This window comes from Haliotis cracherodii, unplaced genomic scaffold, assembly GCF_022045235.1.
Source record: "Haliotis cracherodii isolate W230 unplaced genomic scaffold, xgHalCrac1.p SCAF_1, whole genome shotgun sequence".
In the NCBI taxonomy this organism is placed as follows: Eukaryota; Metazoa; Mollusca; class Gastropoda; order Lepetellida; family Haliotidae; genus Haliotis; species Haliotis cracherodii.
Genome location: NW_027266264.1, coordinates 36,980,005 through 37,001,922, shown reverse-complemented (window position 1 = coordinate 37,001,922; position 21,918 = coordinate 36,980,005). Strand labels below are relative to the sequence as shown.

General features: G+C 40.1%; 1 protein-coding gene across 4 annotated transcripts; it reads left to right on the top strand.

Moving 5' to 3' along the window:
* The first annotated feature begins 1,941 nt into the window (after nt 1–1,941).
* LOC139464085 (organic cation transporter protein-like) lies at nt 1,942–21,626 on the top strand. 4 transcript variants are annotated; one of them, XM_071245645.1, is made up of 10 exons: nt 1,942–2,093; nt 4,430–4,748; nt 6,354–6,584; nt 7,321–7,517; nt 12,243–12,545; nt 12,838–12,972; nt 14,975–15,054; nt 15,787–15,904; nt 18,522–18,594; nt 20,577–21,626. In XM_071245645.1, exons 2-10 carry the CDS (start codon nt 4,440–4,442, stop codon nt 20,727–20,729), a joined length of 1,599 nt encoding a protein of 532 aa, XP_071101746.1. In that variant the 5' UTR covers nt 1,942–2,093; nt 4,430–4,439; the 3' UTR covers nt 20,730–21,626. The 4 variants fall into 4 exon arrangements, with proteins under 4 accessions (XP_071101746.1, XP_071101744.1, XP_071101742.1 ...); XM_071245643.1 differs by lacking the exon at nt 1,942–2,093 and adding an exon at nt 3,091–3,224; XM_071245641.1 differs by lacking the exon at nt 1,942–2,093 and adding an exon at nt 3,240–3,371.
* Nucleotides 21,627–21,918: the final 292 nt, after the last annotated feature.

Genomic DNA, 21,918 nt, shown 5'->3' with positions numbered 1-21,918 from the left:
ATTAAACGTCTAAATATTCAGTTATTTTACAAAGTGACTGAACAACATTTCCATCTGTATTATTATGATAACGAATTCCAAACATTTTGATGTTTAATGTCATCACCGAGAGACTGAAAATGTAACGTTGAAAAGTACATTTCTATGTTGTTTGGCTTCTAATCCTACAGAATAATCTGTTGTGATGTTTGTAGGCCCTTTTGATCGTCTTAATCAATCTGGACAGATTTTTTAGTCAAAATGACATTTTACACATTTTATAAATTGCCTGAGAGAATCACATTTTACAAATTGACGGTAATCTATACACGTTTACAAAGGAAATGACCTGTGAAAACAACGTCTATCGCGCATTGAAGAATTTCCCAACCAAGACGTAGAGAACCAAGAACGAATCGGTTCAAATGAAGGAAAACAAAATGCAAATACCATAATTACAACTTACCAAATTTATGTGTATAAATAGGCAGCTTCCTTGTTCGAGGAAAGTATGCGTGAATATCCACACAAAGGAATAATATCCCACTCATCTGCAGCTATACAAAATAACTTATTCGATGTCACGTGTTTCTGTAACTATCAAATATTCTAAAAGATATATATCGTTTCGGGATATTATAACCAGTGTTCGTTTCTCAACTGATCACTTGGATTGTTTCAGGTGTTTCACATAGGTGTCAAGTCTCGAGGGTTGGCTGAGAAAGGCCACGTGACAACTATTTTCATTACGTCCACGGTTCCTAAAAAATCCACTGAGTTTGATAACAATGAGCAACCAATCAACGTATTATCAGTTAACAAAGTATGTTGTTTTTACATCGGCACTTCACGCCATGATATGAGTGTATTCCCTTTGTTTTAGTAAACCTAGACATGTAAACACTCACTTTTGACATATCCACTGTGCAAGATAACAGTGATTAATCAATCAACGTATTTTCTGTTAATCCTTTGATGACTAGGAACGATCCGTTACCAAAGTAAATCAACTGATCATTCATCTCTTGCTGGGCTGCCACGTGCATATTACATAACGCACATTTCACCTCACTTCAAACCTGGATTTAGATTGAATAATTACCCCAGACACAATAAATGCCAAATGAGAACCTTTGTCAGGTAATCTAAGTGGTGCTACCACTAATTGTACCTGTAATAAATTCATTAACTGAGCATCAAGTGAATGACGACAAATACACAAGTGTAGGGTTATACGAGAAAACGTGGATGACAACAAGGGAGTAGTAGTCGTATTATCGACGCAATCCGAAAACCGAAAATGCTTTCACTGCATGGTTACTTTTTTTTAGTATTAAACTATAACCATCTGGGGTATTTCCAAATGACGACTTCCGATGAGCTCCGCCGTTCTTTTTGTCTGTTTGTTTAGGCTGAAGAAATTAATTAACATGCGCCCTTTGTCGAATCTTTATAGATCACATTTAACCAATCAGTGTTTATTCAAAAATGCGTAAAACAAATATTGCCTCCAGCCTCCAAGTTTATTTAGCTGTCCTTGCAGACGGTAGCCCAGTCTCTGGTCACGCTCAGTTGCGTTGCGTATCATCCGGGTACTCACGGGGGGAAAAACAATAACAAAGGCAACAACCAGTCCGAAGAATGGCGTTAGATCAGTGCCCCTTTAAATACTGTTCAATGCGGCGTTGAACCCCAACTCACTCACTCCATATTTGTTTCGAAAGAATAAACCAATTAGGGAAAACATTATTAAAATATGTTGCCACGTATACAAGACACACTGCATGGTCACCTACGAAGCGCATTTGTTATAACGTCCCACCTCCGTCCCGACTTTTACACAGTTGGTGACGAGTGACGACTGATAGACAGCTGGTCACAAATCAACCGTTCAGCCCATGCCGCTCAATACAAGGAAGGTTTTTCAGTAACGATTTTCCCTAAGTGTGCCTTCCGGCCTATAACATTGCGGGCTAGAGGGGTATCAAGTCTCTTGCCTCTTGTACGTGGGTGCTTGCTGTCATGTAAATTGAGCTCACCTCGAAGCCACTGACAACTCGCGGATCGTCCATTTAACGGAAGTTGGTTCAATTACTGTCAACGAAACGCGTCAGGTATACGAACCCCTTCAACAGTGTCCTTCCCATTTGCAAACGATGCGGTCGTTAAGGTGTGTGTGTGTGTGTGTGTGTGTGCTGAATCGTTGGCTTGTTTTACATGTGTAGTTGTTTGTCCTGAATTGATTCATGTCCATCTGTAACAGTACAGGACAACTTACATATATACATGTTTAGATGAACAACGTACATGCTTGTTGTTTGTTGTTTAACGCCGCACTCATATTCCAGCTATATGACGGCGGTCTGTAAATAATCGAGTCTGGACCAGACAATACAGTGATTGACATCATGAACATCGGTCCACGCAATTGGGAACGATGACAGACATCAACCAAGTCAGCGAGTCTGGCCATCCGATCCCGTTAATCGCCTTTTACTGCAAGCATGGTTGGCTGAAGACCTATTCTACCTGGCTCTTTACGGGTCACAATGTACATGAAACAAATAACTCACCACATTTACAATGTTGTAAAATTTCCTTGGTTATATTTCTCTTGATATTATTTTCAGATTCATTTAACATATTACAAAGGATACTTCAGTTTCCGTTTGCCATGTTGATCTATTTTAGCGAGTGAGTAATGTATGTAACGCTGCTGGGGGAGTATTCCAGCAGTGTGGCGACAGGGGACGTACGGACAAAGTGTACGCGCATTGTACACAGGTTTGGGGAGTCGTCTTGGCGAGCCAACGCTTGAAACACAAAGCCGCCTCGCCGCCCCAATGCATGTCATATATCGCGAATGAAGCCGGTAATGTGTTTTAGAGAACATGGTTTTTTTAAGTATGACAAAAGTCAATACAGGTTTGTATGTCAATTAATCGGTCACGATGGAAATGTAGACGAAATATGTAATCCCAAGTTTATTTCAGTTTTAGTTTTGACATCAGGAACCTGCAGATAAAATAAAAAGCAAACCGCACTTCGTGAGATGAAGTGAGATGTTACAGGTATTATCGCTGATGTAAGGGGGGAAAGTTATTGCGTCAGAGCTGATGAAACATTGTTTTCACAGAATCGTGTATGTCAGAGCAGGGTGTGTTTGTCGGAATCTACGAGTGCCATATATATAATCCAAATAACTACAGTATTGGGACTGTCTTGGCCACCAGCTGAACACACGGGTATGTACTACAAAATTGAAGTAAACGAAACCAATGTTTTAGCGGTGTGTTTATATCGTGAAGCTGAGAGTTGTCTACCTTTGTTCGCCGGTACCTCATGCAACATCTAACCTTGTGAAGGCATCAATGATTCTAATCAATTTTAAGGTGACAGATGAATTTTGTTTTAAGTTTAGTCGAATTATTGGATGCAGTCTTAACAACTGGCCTGGGATTTATTCTCCTTAAACATGCCATTCGCGATTCGCGGATCTATATAAAATCTCCGGTCCCATTCTGTCGAGCGGGGCTGATTTTAGAAATAAACAACTCGTGGTCGTTAGTTATCGTACAATAAAACACTGCAGGGAGAATAAACCATGAGGGGAGCAGCTCTTGGCCTTTTCAACTTCAATTTACTTTTAGATCCGGCACACATTTGAGGCGCCTCTCGTCTTCCTTACTTGTCTGTTAATAAATTATTTATTACCCATCAATTTTTAATCCTTTTGACCTCCCCTATAGAAAAATGCACTGACCACAGCCACCGTCTCAGAATACCACACTTGTCGTTGCTAATGTAACGGCATTACTACCTTACGTCACATTACCAACAATGCCGACTGGATGACGTAATCAATTCACAGTTGCGCATGAAGTGATATTTGCACAAGTGAACATTAAATTTTTATAAACTCAGTCATTTCTAACCCTATGGGCAATAGAAATAAATTAAACAGCAAAAGGAACATTGTTGGCTGGCTGGCTGTGGTGTCTTTGGAATTGTTGAGGCGAACATCTGACAAAACGTTAGTGGTTTGTTGACATCAAGGGCCACACGTGAACTATTGGAAATGTCTGTCTTTTCCGGTTGGCTTTTTAATGTCCAGCAGGCATTAGACAATTTAATCCATGGTATCAGTTAGAATAAAGAATTTATCAAGAACAGTCATGGTGGTATGAAGCCCAGAAGAGAAGGAGATATGCAACTATAACTTGTGTGAAAAATTGGGAAACTGATGTAAAAAACCCACAAATATCGTAAATAGAAAATGCACATTAAAGGCACTTTATTAAGATTTACTCAAGAACACAATTTTATCTCCAGATGCTCCCAGGCGTAGTCCGGAGGCTCCACTTCGATATTTAGTAGGAACATAGAAGAAATATTGTATGACTTCGGGATATTGTTTAATAATTATTCATATTATCCATGCATGTTTCAGAGTCATCTCAATGGAAGTTGACATTATCCAAAAGAAACTTGGTGGCTATGGCTGCTACCAGATGTTGGTGTATACCCTTCTTGGTCTCATGTACATGAGAGGTGCCTGGCACACGTTTAACATCATATTTCTTGGTGCAGTCCCGGGCCATACCTGCACAGTGGCAAACAGTACAGTTGACAACAGTCTTCAGTTAGTAGCAGGAGAGTGTGATGTCACGCTTATGGTCTCGAATGCTACACACACTGTCAATGAGACGGGTGCTTGCAGTGCCTGGCAGTATGATAGCATGCACAATGCCTCCAGCATTGTTTCAGAGGTATGTTTAATTCAAATGCTCAGAATTCTCATGAAAACATCTCCAGCAAACATTTTAGTATTAATAACATTCAGTACTTGGGATCCAGGTTTTGAGGTGATAGTGTAGTGATAGTGCTTAGATAGTTAACACAAACAATGGAAGTGCTAAGTTGGTATATACTTTAAAATATTTAAAGTTAGCTGAGGTGCTCTTAAAGAATAGATTACATTTCTTGTCATTTACATTACTAAATCAACATGCAAGTTGAATATCAGTGTTGTGTTCTGTTTTCAATTTAAAGCTGTGGAACACCTTTTTACAAGCATGAAATCTCAAAATCTCAACTCTTCGTATGTTTTGTGAGAGTTGTATTTGCCTATCCAGGGAATGACAAGAGACCAGCCCAGAGCTTAGTCATGTAAACTAACAATAGTTCAAGTATTTTTAAACTTGTTCAAGGTTTTGTCAGAATTCTTTTACAGTACCTCAAATTGCAAGGGCACACAGATTCTTGTTGACTGGAATAAAAGTAGTGACCCTTATATTCCTATCTATATTGATGGACGGCACTATAGTTCTAAAACAGGATCCTTTTTTTTCTAAGAGTTGATAATTCATGTCTGCAGTTGTGCCAAATGGTATTCAACCTGTTTCCGCCATGACGTTATTACATCATACACAGTGATGTAATGAATCAGTTTTCAAATGTTTACACATAGCTGGTACAATGTACCATGTTTATTATTCTTGTGATGAGACCAAATGAAGTTATTCCTTACACTTCACGTTGTGATGAGACCTAATGAAGTTATTCCTTACACTGGGGGCACTGGTGTCCCAGTCGTCTAAGGCGTTGTGATTCGCATGATTGTGTTTTTGAATACCGGTTCACCAGGATTATGTTTCTAGGTTAGTCATCACCATACCCATGCTTGTGGGTTTCACCAAGGTGGTAAATATCTGAGACCTGCATCACTTCGGGCTTTCCTCCCACATTAAGCTGAAATGCCGTGATATAACTGAAATACTGTTAGAAGCGGCATTAAACCCAACTCACTCACTCACTAACTTCACGTTGTGACTCGACCTAAAGAAGTTATTCCTTACACTTCACGTTGTGATGAGACCTAATGAAGTTATTCCTTACACTGGGGGCACTGGTGTCCCAGTCGTCTAAGGCGTTGTGATTCGCATGATTGTGTTTTCGAATACCGGTTCACCAGGATTATGTTTCTAGGTTAGTCATCACCATACCCATGCTTGTGGGTTTCACCAAGGTGGTAAATATCTGAGACCTGCATCACTTCGGGCTTTCCTCCCACATTAAGCTGAAATGCCGTGATATAACTGGAATACTGTTAGAAGCGGCATTAAACCCAACTCACTCACTCACTAACTTCACGTTGTGACTCGACCTAAAGAAGTTATTCCTTACACTTCACTTTGTGACTCGACCTAATGAAGTTATTCAATACACTTCATGTTGTGACTTGACCTAATGAAGGTATTCCTCCACTTTGCGTTGTGACTTACTTGTCCACCATGCAGTGACAGTACATGACAGCCTGACGCAGACAGCCCTTGTGATGTTATTGTCTGAGACTGTGCAATGTTTTCTTCCAGTGGGACCTGGTGTGTAACAAGAATTACCTGGTAGAACTGTCTACAACCATCTACATGATTGGCTCAGCATCAGGAGCAGTGATCCTCACACCGTTTTCGGACAGATTTGGCAGAAAGAGACTCCTCTTATCATGTCTCTGCATACAAGCTGTCATCGGCTTTGCCGTTGCATTTGTACAAAACTATGTTGCATTTACACTGTTGCGAGCCGTGGTGGGATTTCTCAATATGGTAAACATGGAACTTGAACTTGGCTTAATGCATGTCTTCATGTCAGACTCGTTATGATAGCTTACTCTGCATTGATACCTTTTCTTCAAAAAGATGTGACAAACTCTCAGTAGTAGATCACATCAGGTGAACCCTGAGCTTCTCTCACCACCCACTCAAAGTGTTACTTAAGCAACTGAAAGCATAATGTGACCTAATATGGAGGCCTTGTCAGATCTTAAAGTAGAGGGCAAGATATATCTAATCAGAGTAAAGGGGCGGTCGGGTAGGCTAGTGGTTAAAGCGTTCGCTCGTCACGCCGACGACCCGGGTTCGATTCCAGGTACAATGTGTGAAGCCCATTTCCGGTGTCCCCCGCCGTGATATTGCCGGAATATTGCTAAAAGCGGCGTAAAACCATACTCACTCACTCACTCACTAATGAGAGTAAAAGATGTAATCTTATATCTTAATATTGTGGACACCAGCCATTACAGACCTTGGAACAAAATTCAACAGACTATCCAAGAAAACAATATTTTGGCAAGTCCTGATTTCTTAGGTTTCTGAAAGTGAAGTGTTTCTCTGGCTTCAAAATCTTAAAATATTTTCGATCATAGACTAAATGTCTTCCTTTATAAGTAGCTGACTAATTGATCTAGTTCTTGTTAATTATTGTGAGTATGTTTTATTTCAAATGTAAACAATTTTCACTGTGCATTGTTTTATTGTCCCCTCTATGTGCTTGTGGTTGTAGGGTATCGCACTGAGTGCGTACGTGATGATGACGGAGGTGTTCCCCGCCTCACACCGCACGCTTCCGTCCATCGCCATGCAGATCTTCTGGGCTGTCGGGGTGATGCTACTGTCTTTGTTTGCGTACCTGGTCCGAGACTGGCGCCACCTGGAGATGCTGGTGTCTCTGCCCAATGTGCTGGCCATTGTTTATATATGGTAATAACTGTTAGTTTTTGTCTATGTCAGTATCTGAAATAGATGCTTGCCTGTTAACCTATGGCTAGTAATAATGGACTTGAATTTTAGAGTTTGTCTTGATAAGACCTTTAATCAGCATTTGCCTTTGCAAAGGCTTTGAAATATACAACATGACTTGAAAAGACATTGAATTATTAACTACACATCAGATTATCTTTTCTAATATCTATATACAAAATACAAGCGTGCTTGTGATGTCCACAAGCGTGTGTGATAATGCTGTATGATAAAATGTTGAATGTCGAAGGTATGAATGCGACTGCGATCCGGGATGAGTTACTTCCCTTTATGATAAGTCTCCTGACTGAATGTTTGCATCGTGTTTGTGTTATCAATTTGTTCTGAATAAGATTTTCTCAATCTCAATGTGTGACCGGCTGCTTGCATGTAAATTTGTATTCTCCAATGGCATGGATTGTTGCTTGTGCTATCAACCACTGATTTGCTTGGCCCAGAGTCGATTATTTAGTGACTGCCTTGATCTAGCTATGATGTTAGAACATTTACTTTTTTTCAAGCGAAGAGCCTTAAAGTTATAGGTTTTAGTATAAGTGTTATAATATCTCTATTCATCGTTTCGAAAGTATCAGTTGTGTCTGAAATTTGGGGCCCCTGGATAACACTAGCACATTTTCACTCTGCTGCCAAATCATCTAATTCATGTGAATTTCTGAACCTGAGCATACTCGATTACATCGTTCTTTTGTTATAAATAAAAATATTTTACTTATCCCTCCCAAACAGTGTGCAATATTCCTTCTTGCTTCAATCATGTAACAGTGTTGAACAATGTAAAAAAACAATCACCTGAACACACCCTGCGACTCCGTCGCTCCCAGCATACTCGTCTCTATTTTCCTTCATCGCCCATATTGGACGGACATGTTTTGCTATGCTCCAATTTACGATTGCAATAGACTTTGTCGTTTGGGTTTGCTGATCTATTTATCAGGGTCCCTGGCCGTGTTTTATCATTAAACATTGATAAATATATATGGCTGCTTAACCTCCATTGTGTTTTTTGCATGTTCTCCACTACATGTGTTGTTCCATCCACTAGTAGGTCGTCCTTCTGTCATAGTTATTGTCCATTTGTCCTATAAATGTATGTTTCAATTTGACACGCAGCTTTTGACACATTGCTCTATTCTGCACGTGAAGGCTCCATTGTGGTTTCTGTTCTCGTGTTTCAACAGCCTGTATGCCTGGCCTGCTACATTTTACTTGCAGCAGACACTGCCTCAGATGATGCCTCTTCCACCTGTGGCGCCTCCTTTTCATCACCTCAACCCAAGTTGGCTTGGAATTTGCTGACCTTGTCTCGGGATAGATCGCCCCGGGTGCTCTCTCAGCAGCCCACCAGCTACCACTTTCATCACCACAGGGTACACCTCTATTTCCGTTGTTGCCTACAACGCTATGGGCTCTCCTGCAAGGCATTTGAAATCATGTTTGCTGTCTCCCAATAGGGTTTCATGCAGCTGCTCTATGATTTCAAGGATCGGATCCTATGATTTCAAGGATCGGATCCTGTGGTTCATGGATGTGCTTAAACACATCAACCTCCGACTCTTCCCGGATCGCTGGGTCATTGAGACTCTCCGCTAGGGGTACTGCTTACCCTTATTAGCACAACTGCCTTTCACTGTATCACCACTCCACTGCCCTACCCAGACAACACTTGGAGCATACAGGACACCTTCTGGCTTGAATTTTCCATCCATTGTGTTGGCCTTGATGTGGCAGATGATCCTGCGGGGATCTTGTCTTATGATAGCGACAGACAATGTGTCAGTCGCTCATTACATCAATCATCTGGGATCCACTCACACGCAGAGTCACCTTGATCTCATGTTCACATTCTACCGTCTCATAGACAATACCTTTTGGAAGCATAAGCTCGCCACACACAGGGCATCTACAACATTCTTGCCAACAATCTCTCGCCCCGGTCAGTCAGCTTGCACCAAGTGGCAGCTGCACCCAGACACTTTCTGGATGATATCCCTGCACTTCAGCCACCCAAACTTTGACTTGTTCTCCACATGCCACCAACTTCAGACATTCATATCACCAATACTGGACAATCTGGCTTGGGATCACAATGCTCTCTCCATCAAGTGGAACAGTCTGAAAGCGTAGGCTTTTTCACCTCTGTTGCTCCTTCCTGGAGTTCTCCAAAAACTGGTGTCCATGATGGACATCCGGCTTCTTTTGGCAGCGCCTTATTGGCCCAGTCGGACATGGTTCCCCATCTGCTCCAACTCACAGGAGAGCTAGACTGAAAACTCACCATGTTTCACAGTCGGCTCAGAAATCCACAAACTCGTCAACCAAACCCATACCCAAAGTCGTGGGATCTACACAGGTTGGACATGGGTTTCTCAATGGCAACAGCTCTCGCTATCTGTCAGACACACCACACTCTTTGTATTCTCTGTAAGACCAGAAATGGTTATGTTTCAAGAATTGTTGCTGTCAACATGATATGGATCAAACTTTGGCGACGACTCCATTCATAGCAGACTTCTTTGTTTTCTTATGGGAGATGAAGCATTTGTAAGGGCGGCACCATTGCTAGTTACTTCTCCATGATTAACTTGGTCCTTGGCGCCTCCCAGTCTACCCGCCACTGCTCCGGAACTCGCAGCTATACTATGTGGTTACTGTAATGCCGATCAGCGACTGAGGTTTCGCCCCTTTACCCAACCCACTAGATCTAGATCTGGTTCTACGCCTTCTCGTTTTTCCCCATGAACCTGTCATGGCAGCGAGATAGGTACCTCTTTCTCAGAAAATTACCTTTCCACTGTCTTTGGCCACTGCAGCACATGTCAGTGAACTATATGCTCCAAGTAAGTTTGGAAATGGTCCACAAGCAGAGGTATGTTTTGCATTAATGTCAGATTTTATCACTAAGAGCCAATTGCCTGGCCAGTAGGATTACACCTTCACTAATATCGTCGGGTCCAGTGACAAAGAGGACTTCTCACTTTGTCCAGTATGTGCATTACTCTGTTATATTCCTCATCACTAGTCACTTTCAGCGTCAACATAATGGGATGGTCGCAGGAATATTTCCAAGAATATGTTGTCCTCCTGGTTGCACTCCACAGTTCTCCTGGCATACATGAAGATCCAGGGTAGAAAAGGTCTTCAGCAACCCATGCTTGCAGTAAAAGGCGACTATGCTTGTCATCAGAGGTGACTAACAGGTTCAGGTGGTCAGGTCGCTGACTTGGTTGAAGCATGTCATCGATCCCAATTGTGTGGATCGATGCGCATGATATCAATCACTGGATTGTCTGGTCCAGACTCAATTATCTACAGACCGCCGTCATGTAGCTGGAATATTGCTGAGTGCGGCATGAAACAACAAATCAACCAACCAACCAGGCTTACGGCCATACTGAACTGGATCCACCTACAGCCTCCACCATGGCACTCCACACCAAGAACTCCATCACAGACAATGTCCAATGTTGTTTTTAGCAAACTGACACTACTCTCAACAACTTCTACCTCAGAGATCTGTCCTCGCCCGACAATTTTTCGCACCTTCACGTCGCCGTTGACGAGTTTGGAACGGAGTGATTGCCATCAGACTCCTGCATGTTTTGTCCTTCTTTCTACTACATTTCGCGAGGGCAACTACGGTTCCCGACCTTTTGAGTACCTCAAGTTGCAATGTAATTTTGGACCTAGCCTTACCTGTAATCAGCCTAGTGAGTGAGTGAGTGAGTGAGTATGGTTTTACGCCGCTTTTAGCAATATTCAAGCAATATCATGGCGGGGGACACCAGAAATGGGCTTCACACAATGTACCCATGTCGGGAATCGAACCCGGGTCTTCGGCGTGATGAGCGAACGCTTTAACCACTAGGCTACCCGACCGCCCCAATCAGCCTAGTGAAGTTGAACACACCCGTGGGATGAAGAAGAAGTGGCAGTCTTGTCTAGTCTGTGCTCTGGCCAAACCAACAAAACACAAAAGGGGGTATCGTGGGATAATAGCCAAATTGCCACAAATATGACTTTTAATGAGTCAAGTATGGCATTTTTAATATATGTATCCATTCTCTAGCTACTAAAGTTTGTTTCAATGCCTCAAAAGCGGTAATCTCACCGTGGTTGCTGTATCTCTTCACATATGATTTCACATAACTTAATAAAAACAATATTAAATGAAATTTTGAATAAAACTATTTTAAATATATCACAAACACATGTCCAGATATACAATGAACACGTTTTAATAACAAGGTAGCATAATAATGGTACTGAATTGCGTACTTCAAAGTCGGATTTGCTGACTGGTATTTCCGGTGTTATGTGCTTGTGGGGATCAGCTGATAGTGTTTTTGAGATGGGGAAAAACATCTGTCGGTGTAAAACCTGAGCTTATTAAAAATGGAAGTACGCTTTTGGGAGCCATGCGTTACCACGCGCTATAACCAAGTTAGCGGTTTATTGAAAGGCACAATAGTGAGGAAACGCTGTACTTGAGATTTGCGTTCTGTGTCGTGGCGTATCGATAAATGGGCCCATGTTTATCGTATATTGTATCGTGGGTCAAGTATCGCGATGCATCGGATTATAAGTGTATCATTTCACCCTTAGTTATAAATACAACATTTTTGGATTGTTTTTCTTCTTTTTTTAAATTTCACATATCCACTTCAGGTGTCTCCCAGAATCTCTGCCATGGCTACTTTCTCAGAAGAAAATACAAAAAGCCAAAGCTGTGATAAGATGGGCAGTCAAGTTAAACAAACTTCCATCCAACTTGGTGGAGTTGCTCGACCCCCCTAGTTCACCGACAGGCCTTAGTGGCCAGGCAGAGGCTGGTGGGCAGGGCGAGGCGTCCGACCCTTTGAATACCAATAGTGTGACCAGTGCTAGCAAAAGTGAAACTCTGCCTGGGATTCTAGATCTCGTGAGGACGCCCCGTATCAGACTCTATGCAATACTAATGTGGTATTTATTGTAAGTATGAGTTGAGGTATTAAGAACCTTTTTCTGAATTTTACCATAAAATTAATGAAAGTTGGTGCATATCTGTATAACTGTTAAAAGATTCAAGCAATTGTTTTGAAACCTTATACATTCTCCGTGATGATAAATTCCTTTAATTTGTTTAATGTTTTCTTCAATAGTTAAAGAATAGTCTGTTAGCATGTAGTTTGTCTTATAAAGCATTATCTTATCTTAGCATGTAGTTCAACTGTTTGTTTTCATGATATGCTAGTATGCTTACAGGGTTTTTTCTCCTTTCCAGTTTTGTGAACAGTTTAAGTTACTTTGGGTTGTCCTTCAATACTCCTAATCTCCATGGCAACCCATACCTCAACCTGTGTCTGATGGGAGCTGTTGAGATCCCAGCCTATGCTATATGTATGCTGGTCATTAATTGGTGGGTTCCTGTCATGTGACCAGTCAAATGGAAATGTATCAAAAATGTCTACAAATACTTTGCTTGTTATGTCAATTGTGCGATTATCATTTGATGATTAAGTTCTCAAAATACTTTGGTCTTATGATCATTAATGCTTTTATGACAAAGAAGATGTTTTCTGTGTTAAATCATATAAGATATCCTGTAGGATAAATATAAAATACTAAACGAGCTTCCGTGTAATACCAATTTTATGAAACGAGTGAATAGTTGTGGTATCTGACGTGCGAAAGCAAGTCAGATACCACAACTATTCACGAGTTTCATAAAATTGGTTTTACGTGGGAGCGAGTTTAGTATTTTATTTATTACTTGCCATTTATAATGTTTTTAAATTTTACTGTTGAGTATGAATAGGCTGACACCTACACGATCCATGACATAGTCCAATTGAGTTGAACAGAATAATACTTCAAACACGTCAAAGTTGAAACGTATGAATTTCATACCATACAACGGTCCACCTTTAGAATTCACAAACTTACCGTAGGGCTAAGACTATTGCATCTCACATATTTTAACTTAGACTAACGACTGCATCTCAAAGTTTTCAATAACGTCACAATACCCGATGACGTAATTTGTGGAATTTTGTTGCAAGATCCATCGGCGAAACAATGCCGTGTGACGTCAGCCTAGCAACAAGGTTGCTAGAGAGCTTTCAATATTTGTTCGTGAAACGTGTTCCGAGAGTACATAAGCACGCGTTTTGGTATTACACAATGTGTAATACAGCTGTATGTTTATTAAACGGGTGATCTCTTCACGGGCAAGTAATAAGAGTTAATGATACATGTTCAGGTATTTCATTTGCTCTGCTTTTGCGTCTCGGCGCTATATACCTGAAATAATGCCTATGAGACATAAAATTTTAACTCACTCAATCACTCTGTTTTCGCATGAACATCTGCAAGTGACACAGCTACAGTAGGGCTGGGAAGGGTCCAAATGTGCTCCCTGGGTAACTGACCCCTTATTACCTGACCCTTCCCAGGTAACCAGCTATAGTAGGGCTGGGATGAGTCCAAATGTGCTCCCTGAGTAACTGACCCCTTATTACCTGACCCTTCCCAGGTAACCAGCTATAGTAGGACTGGGATGAGTCCAAATGTGCTCCCTGAGTAACTGACCCCTTATTTCCTGACCCTTCCCAGGTAACCAGCTATAGTAGGGCCGGGATGAGTCCAAATGTGCTCCCTGAGTAACTGACCCCTTATTACCTGACCCTTCCTGTTAACCAGCTGTTGAGTTGGGTACAAAATGTTTGATTGGAAATTTTTTTACATGGGCCTGGCCAAAACTATTTAGATACATGTAAAAAACTATCTATTCATGTATACACTTAAGTTGACTGAAGCTTTATCTTTAATCAAAGATAGATAGAGGACTGAATAGTCAGAAAGAAATGTGGAGATTAGCAGCCTGCAGTGGATCCATGGAGTTTTATTGTTATTTTTAATAAACAATATTTCGCATGATATACCACGTGTCCGGGTAGTCCTGTGAGTACTCCGGTCCTACTCACAACTGACCCGACCCGACCCGACCCGACCCGACCCGACCCGACCCGACCCAAGTTAACTGTCCCAGCCCGAATACATAATTTACTGCTAGCAATTAGTCTGTATTTAACATGTTATAGTATTATGCAATCAGGTTTATAATTTTACTGATAGGTGACATGTATTATGAAAATGCTTTCTCAAGCAGTTATCAGACTTGGTTATTGCAAAACTGAATTGAACTTGGTTTAAATGATCCAGCTATGGTGCCAATGCAACACAAGCCCTGTCCAGTCTATTATCAGGAAACAGTAGAAATGCAAAACAAATTGCTTGGATAGCAAATGAAATGCCATGGAATCAATTTCTATTTCATCCAAAACAAGGACAGCAATCAGAGTTCTGTTTTGTGGTAATGATCAGTGAGTGATCTGACGTGTCCGTGATTCTGTTGCCAGGTTGGGGCGTCGAGTCCCAGTGTGTGTGTTCCTGTTGATCTGTGGGGTAACCAACATAGCGGCCATCTTTGTTCCAGCAGGTATGTCTGTTTACAGAGAATTTACATAGTCACTTGCAGTTCTTGATTTTAATTTTCAGGTCAAAACAACTGCGATTTTTCTGTTTTTCTTCTGTTTTCTGTTTTTTCTTTTTGCTCTTAATTGTGGAGGGTTGTAGAAAATTTGCAGATTTCTGTCAGCCAGTTTGGACATGAAGTTATACTGCATAATATAAATTATTGATAAACAGAAATCCATGTATGAAAAAGATCTTTTAGAACAAACAGAAGCAGCAGTTATTTGTTTAGCTAAATTCATCCAATAATATCAGCAGTTTAACTTTTTCTTTGTAATAGATGTTCACTTTTACACCTGTGTGCAATTCATGGACAGATAGAGGACTTGTGACACTTCTTTACCGGGACATAAGATACAGCTGCGAGAACATCCCGATAATGTGCTGTCATGATGAGTCCTACATCTGTCGAATGAATAGCACATGTTTATAAAGTTAACAGATTATGCAAAGAACGCTTTTCACTTTCCACGCAGCCCAACGCCGGCGTCTGTGTAAATCTGGAGGTACATGCACCTCGAGTGGCTGTGGTGTATAAAGTATTTTGTTGGGAGTACATCATTGGAATACAATTGTTCTACACGTCACCCAAATGACACACATCTGTTGGTCCAGGACCTATAGCTGTGCTCTGTGAAATATATGTGAAACTGACGTACATGATACAAATGTAAATATAGTTGTGGTGTTGTTTCAGACTGTGAAGAGTTATGCTACCTGAAGCTGACTATGTTGATGATAGGGAAGTTTGGCATCACTGGCTCCTATTCCACGATCTACCTGCTTGCAGCCGAGATATTCCCCACCTCTGTCAGGTAGGCTGAAGGAAGTCTTCAGTGATGTCATAAAATAGTGTGTGTCACACAGTGCCCTGAAATATAACTTGGACAACACCTTGAAAGTTATACATTTCTTCATTCTGTTATGCTTGCCTAGCCAATACTTGGTGTAGTTAATGGCATCAAGGCCAATAAACATCCTTATTACAAGAACCACTGACCCCTCAAAACTACATTGTTTCTCCATGTGATAACTTGATTTGGTTGTCATCACTGCCATTTTTTGCAGGTAATAAGTGATATAAAGTAAGTGGTATAAAACCTAACGCGAGACACATAAAACCACATGTACCCCTCGTGATAATGCTACAACTTATAATACACACCCCTCGAGATACTGCTACAATGTATAATACACCTACCAATAGAGTTGGGACGATACACCAACTGTGTGATCCGATACGTATCACAATACTTGCATGTGCTCTTATCTGTGGTGCTTAAGCCATCTTTCTCATAGGCAGGATGGCCAGAAACCTGGCACACTGATCATTTACTGTAGGCAGTGTCAGGTATGATGCAATGAATGAAATATTTACATTTAACTACTTATTTCACAAGTAATTAGTGCTTAACATTTATTAAAGAATACATTTAAGATGAGAAACAATATTTTTACTTCGTGTGTGATTGTGATCGATACTTGTATCGAAAAGTAAAAAAACTATGATCCATCAATGCATTGTCCCACTACTACCTACCAATGTATTGATTCAAGTTTTCATTTGGTATTTTGTATTTTCAAGTGGCATTATTTCCTACTTCTAGCAGTAGCCAGGCTTGATGATGGCACAGGCTAGCATAAGCTTACCATCTGTCACTGAACAAACTGCTAAATCTGATTGCATAAGCACAACCAATCAGACCAAGCCTACATTAACCAGTCATACAAACAGGTCGATAGCAAACACATTTCCTACCTCAGATGAAATCTGTGCAAACATATGTCCTATCTGAGACTCTCAGTCTGGCTCCTTGGAAAATGGGGAGGTTCCCAAATACAAAAGAAAAGAGGGCTGCTTACTTCTTGGAAGGGTGACATGTACTGAACCATAAAAACTGCTGACTGACACATGTTTCCATTTGCACTATGTTCAATCACTAATATCATTTGAAAATTTTATGTCATATTTTCATTTATTAACCACTTCTGCCTATAGCATTATAGGTATCTTGCTATCTCACAGTAACCTTGTGAGATGTATTACTTTCAAGTGAAACCTGCTCACAGATTTTACTTTTGAATTGTAAGGCGTGCTTTGAGGTTTCACATTTGAACTGTAAGACCAAGGTTTTACATTTGAATTGTATAAACAGCCTTTCAATATGTTGATTTGTTACTGGTTAAAATTCTTTTCACATTAAAATCAAATAACATGAATCGAACATGCAACAGCACGTATCATGTTTAGTATTATAATCCATACTATTTCCACATAAACCTTCGTGCTTTGGCCCTTGGTCTCTTCCTTTGTTTGTAGAGTTGCATTTTCAACCCAATCTGAGGAGGAGTGTTTTGACTATAACAGAATATGACACTGCTTTTGTTGCCACTTTAAACTGTTCTATGGTCAATTCACTTCTGTAAATACATTTTCTGTTTCAAAATGGTACACGTACCAAGTATATGTTTTGGAATTTTTTTGTTAGTATCAGATGAGAAACAAATGAGCCCCTGACTCTCATTGATGTGAGTCAGTTTGAACCCTTGCATGTTTAATCCTGTCCAGGTACATTGACCCGTTATCAATGTTTCTGTTTGAACCCTTGCATGTTTAATCCTGTCCTGGTACACTGACCTGTTATCAATGTTTCTGTTTGAACCCTTGCATGTTTATTCCTGTCCTGGTACACTGACCTGTTATCAATGTTTCTGTTTGAACCCTTGCATGTTTAATCCTGTCCTGGTACACTGACCCGTTGTCAATGTTTCTGTTTGAACCCTTGCATGTTTAATCCTGTCCTGGTACACTGACTCGTTATCAATGTTTCTGTTTGAACCCTTGCATGTTTAATCCTGTCCTGGTACACTGACCCGTTATCAATGTTTCTGTTTGAACCCTTGCATGTTTAATCCTGTCCTGGCACACTGACCTGTTACCAATGTTTCTGTTTGAACCCTTGCATGTTTAATCCTGTCCTGGTACACTGACCCGTTGTCAATGTTTCTGTTTGAACCCTTGCATGTTTAATCCTGTCCTGGTACACTGACCCGTTATCAATGTTTCTGTTTGAACCCTTGCATGTTTAATCCTGTCCTGGTACACTGACCCGTTGTCAATGTTTCTGTTTGAACCCTTGCATGTTTAATCCTGTCCTGGTACACTGACCCGTTGTCAATGTTTCTGTTTGAACCCTTGCATGTTTAATCCTGTCCTGGTACACTGACCCGTTGTCAATGTTTCTGTTTGAACCCTTGCATGTTTAATCCTGTCCTGGTACACTGACCTGTTATCAATGTTTCTGTTTGAACCCTTGCATGTTTAATCCTGTCCTGGTACACTGACCCGTTATCAATGTTTCTGTTTGAACCCTTGCATGTTTAATCCTGTCCTGGTACACTGACCTGTTATCAATGTTTCTGTTTGATCAGGAATCAGGCTGTTGGGATAGCATCTTTCTTTGAGAACATAGGCAGCATTTCCGCTCCTCTCATAGTGTATGTGGTAAGTGGATTTTTGTTTTTGACTGCTAACAGTAGAAACTTACAGTTATCTATCAACACAGTTTGTCACTACCATAAGTTATTATTAAGGTTTTATGTTAACTTTAAGCCTCACACGGCACATACATGTGTTCCATACTGGGCATAGATTAGTTTGTCTGGCAAACATTGTATGTATTGAAGCAATGGCAGAGAAACTAGTCCCACTCTAGTAAATATTCCAGCCCCGACCCTATCACCCAGCTCCCTAGCTACAGCTTTTTAAGAATAAAAAAAAGGCAAACAACAAACAAACAAGACTAGCTCCTTTTGTCTTTTATTACCCACATAGCGAAGATACAGGTGGTAAGATACTAAATCTGTACGTCACACGTGTGTCGTACAAGGTTGACCTCATTTTATTTGTTTGGGTTGGATAACCATGAGCTGTCACACCGGAACTACTTTTTGTGCATTCATAAAAAAAACACCAGACGTCATTCACTTTTACAACTTCAAGGCAGAACTGAAGTTATCTCATGAAAGCAAGAGACATTTACACACACTTTATTAAACCAAACAAGATAGTCACAAGCATCAAGTTCGCTTTGTGGTCTATCTTAGTTATCTGAGCTACTACAGACATTATATATAGAGCTACTACAGACATTATATATAGAGCTACTACAGACATTATATATAGAGCTACTACAGACATTATATATAGAGCTACTACAGACATTATATATAGAGCTACTACAGACATTTTATATAGAGCTACTACAGACATTATATATAGAGCTACTGCAGACATTATATATAGAGCTACTACAGACATTATATATAGGGCTACTACAGACATTATACATAGAGCTACTACAGACATTATATATAGCGCTACTACAGACATTATATATAGAGCTACTTCAGACATTATATATAGGGCTACTACAGACATTATATATAGGGCTACTACAGACATTATATATAGAGCTACTACAGACATATATAGAGCTACTACAGACATTATATATAGAGCTACTACAGACATTATATATAGGGCTACTACAGACGTTATATATAGAGCTACTACAGACATATATAGAGCTACTACAGACATATATAGAGCTACTACAGACATTATATAATCGAGCTACATCCATTTGCAACGTACGACTAGCAATAGATTGACGTTTCCTATGAGTGTGACGCATCCAACCAATTTCACAACTTTCAATTTGATTTAAAGCAAAAAGTTAATCATGGTGAAATGAAGTCAGTTTAAACTATCTGGACAGATATATAGACTTACGTTAGATGCTCCGGTTATGCCATCAATGTCCCCTTCAAAGCGTATTTTGTATCATTGCTTCCGAAGGCGTTAGTTTATAAATGAACATACATGACTGCGCGATGAGATCACTCAAAGTGAACAGTTTGAACAGTACATTTTCATACATTTAACATAACTGTCTTTGGCGAGCACTCTGATTTCCCTCTTCCAAAATGGTATGGACAAGATGTAAGTTCATCAGATAGATCAATTAAAGCGAACCATTTTGATTGCACAGCTAGGGGCCTCGTCGTGGCAAGTGACCTAGCATTAAGGAGATTCAAAGCGCGGCACTAATTGACTCTGAGTTTTCTTACAGTCAAACTGCGTACTAACAACAATGATCTTGAATTAATGTTTACACACACAACAGCAGGAACATGTTGTTATCCCGTATGCATAGAAATGTCAACAATGCCCATATTTGGGTATATATCAATATTCATGTGCAACCAGATTTGCAATTGCAACGAAAGTTGTTATGTATTTACACTTGAATACTCGTGAACTTAATCACTCGAAACTCATGAACTTTCTATTCTTTCTTGCTTTCGCTCAGTCAGATACCATAGGAGGTCCACTCATTTTGTATAAATGGTATCTAACGAGTGAAGTATTCTCTATGTATTAACACAGTTGCAAACCATACCTGATGGTTATTTCATCCACAGGCAAAGAAGATCCCTGAGCTTCCCTTTGTAGTGTTTGGTGTGCTGACAATCATCGGCGCGGGTGTGGTGTTGTTGCTTCCAGAGACCCGGCACCGCCCCCTTCCTGAAACTGTTGAGGAGATCGAGGGCTGGCACAGGAGGCCAACATCTTGACTGACAATAACCCACCATATCCCCCTGTACGTTACAGCCTACTGGTTGACAAGAGACAAACAAGAGATTTCTTTTTTGAATATTTATTTTGACATTGTTCATGCTTAAGATGTCTAATTATATCACTCCCTTTGGGGGAAATTAGTATGTGTCATAATTGGAGCACCTCTAAATGTGTTCTAAACATAATGAGGTATAGGGCTAAACTTAACAGAGTGTGCAGCGTGGTGTTTTAAATGTTAATGTACACTTAACATAGCTCTGTGTTGGAAACACAATATGCTTACCGTATTCAACGTAATAAGCACCCAGGGCGCTCTCAAAATTAGAAATAAGGAGCTCTTATTAGAATATCATTTTGGTGAAAGAGTTGAAAGATCGTAAATTTCGTGGTTTATGCTTACACTTTGAAAGGATACAAAAGAAAAATATGTGCGTATTATACACGACAGATATACTTTTCCAGAATTAAACTGCCCGTAATTAAGGTTGCATATAACACACGAGTACGTATTATACACAAATAAATAAGTCTTGTGTACATTGATCAATTGGAAGGGTGCTAATTGGGATTGTTCACTAGCCAATATATCAGCAAATATCGCTGTGGGCGCTAAATAGAGCGGGGTACTTATTACGTCGAATACGATATCTCCAGTCAACCATGACAATATAAAACAGTACTATCTGAAAAATGCAGGGATTTCGTTAGTGAACAACACAGTTCGGGAACATCACGACCTATGGTTAACAAGGAACATTCAGTTGTGCCTTAGTATAGAGTTACATTTGTACGCATTTACAGCTGCTATGCAATTTAGAAACAATGGAATTTATACACATATGTCTGAATACAATGTTCATATCACTTAGTAGAAATGAAAGAACAATTCAAATCACTGAAGCTATGGGATTTGGGAAAGTTGCAGTGATCATATTTGACTGTTTGTATCCGATGTATGTCATGATCTGAAACCTTCGATTGACTAATAACGCTCTAATATTTGGTCATTAAATAGCCAGAAACCTTTTTGTCTTAAATAGGATCTTTTTTTTAATATTGTAACTATTCTACAGACAGATAAATCATTGTGCTTTTTTCTTTCAAAATTCTTCAAAACAATGTTTATGAATGACTGACATTGCGGCATTCCTAAATGAAGTGGTTGAGGATACCAGTTTGTGAGAA

What these genes read in the sequence shown, in the direction of transcription:
- LOC139464085 (XM_071245645.1), top strand. Translation starts at nt 4,440, where the DNA reads ATGGAAGTTGACATTATCCAAAAGAAACTTGGTGGCTATGGCTGCTAC. An exon ending in CCTCCAGCATTGTTTCAGAG is followed by an intron (nt 4,749 to 6,353) that starts GTATGTTTAATT and finishes GTTTTCTTCCAG; the next exon opens with TGGGACCTGGTGTGTAACAA. An exon ending in CTCCTCTCATAGTGTATGTG is followed by an intron (nt 18,595 to 20,576) that starts GTAAGTGGATTT and finishes TTTCATCCACAG; the next exon opens with GCAAAGAAGATCCCTGAGCT.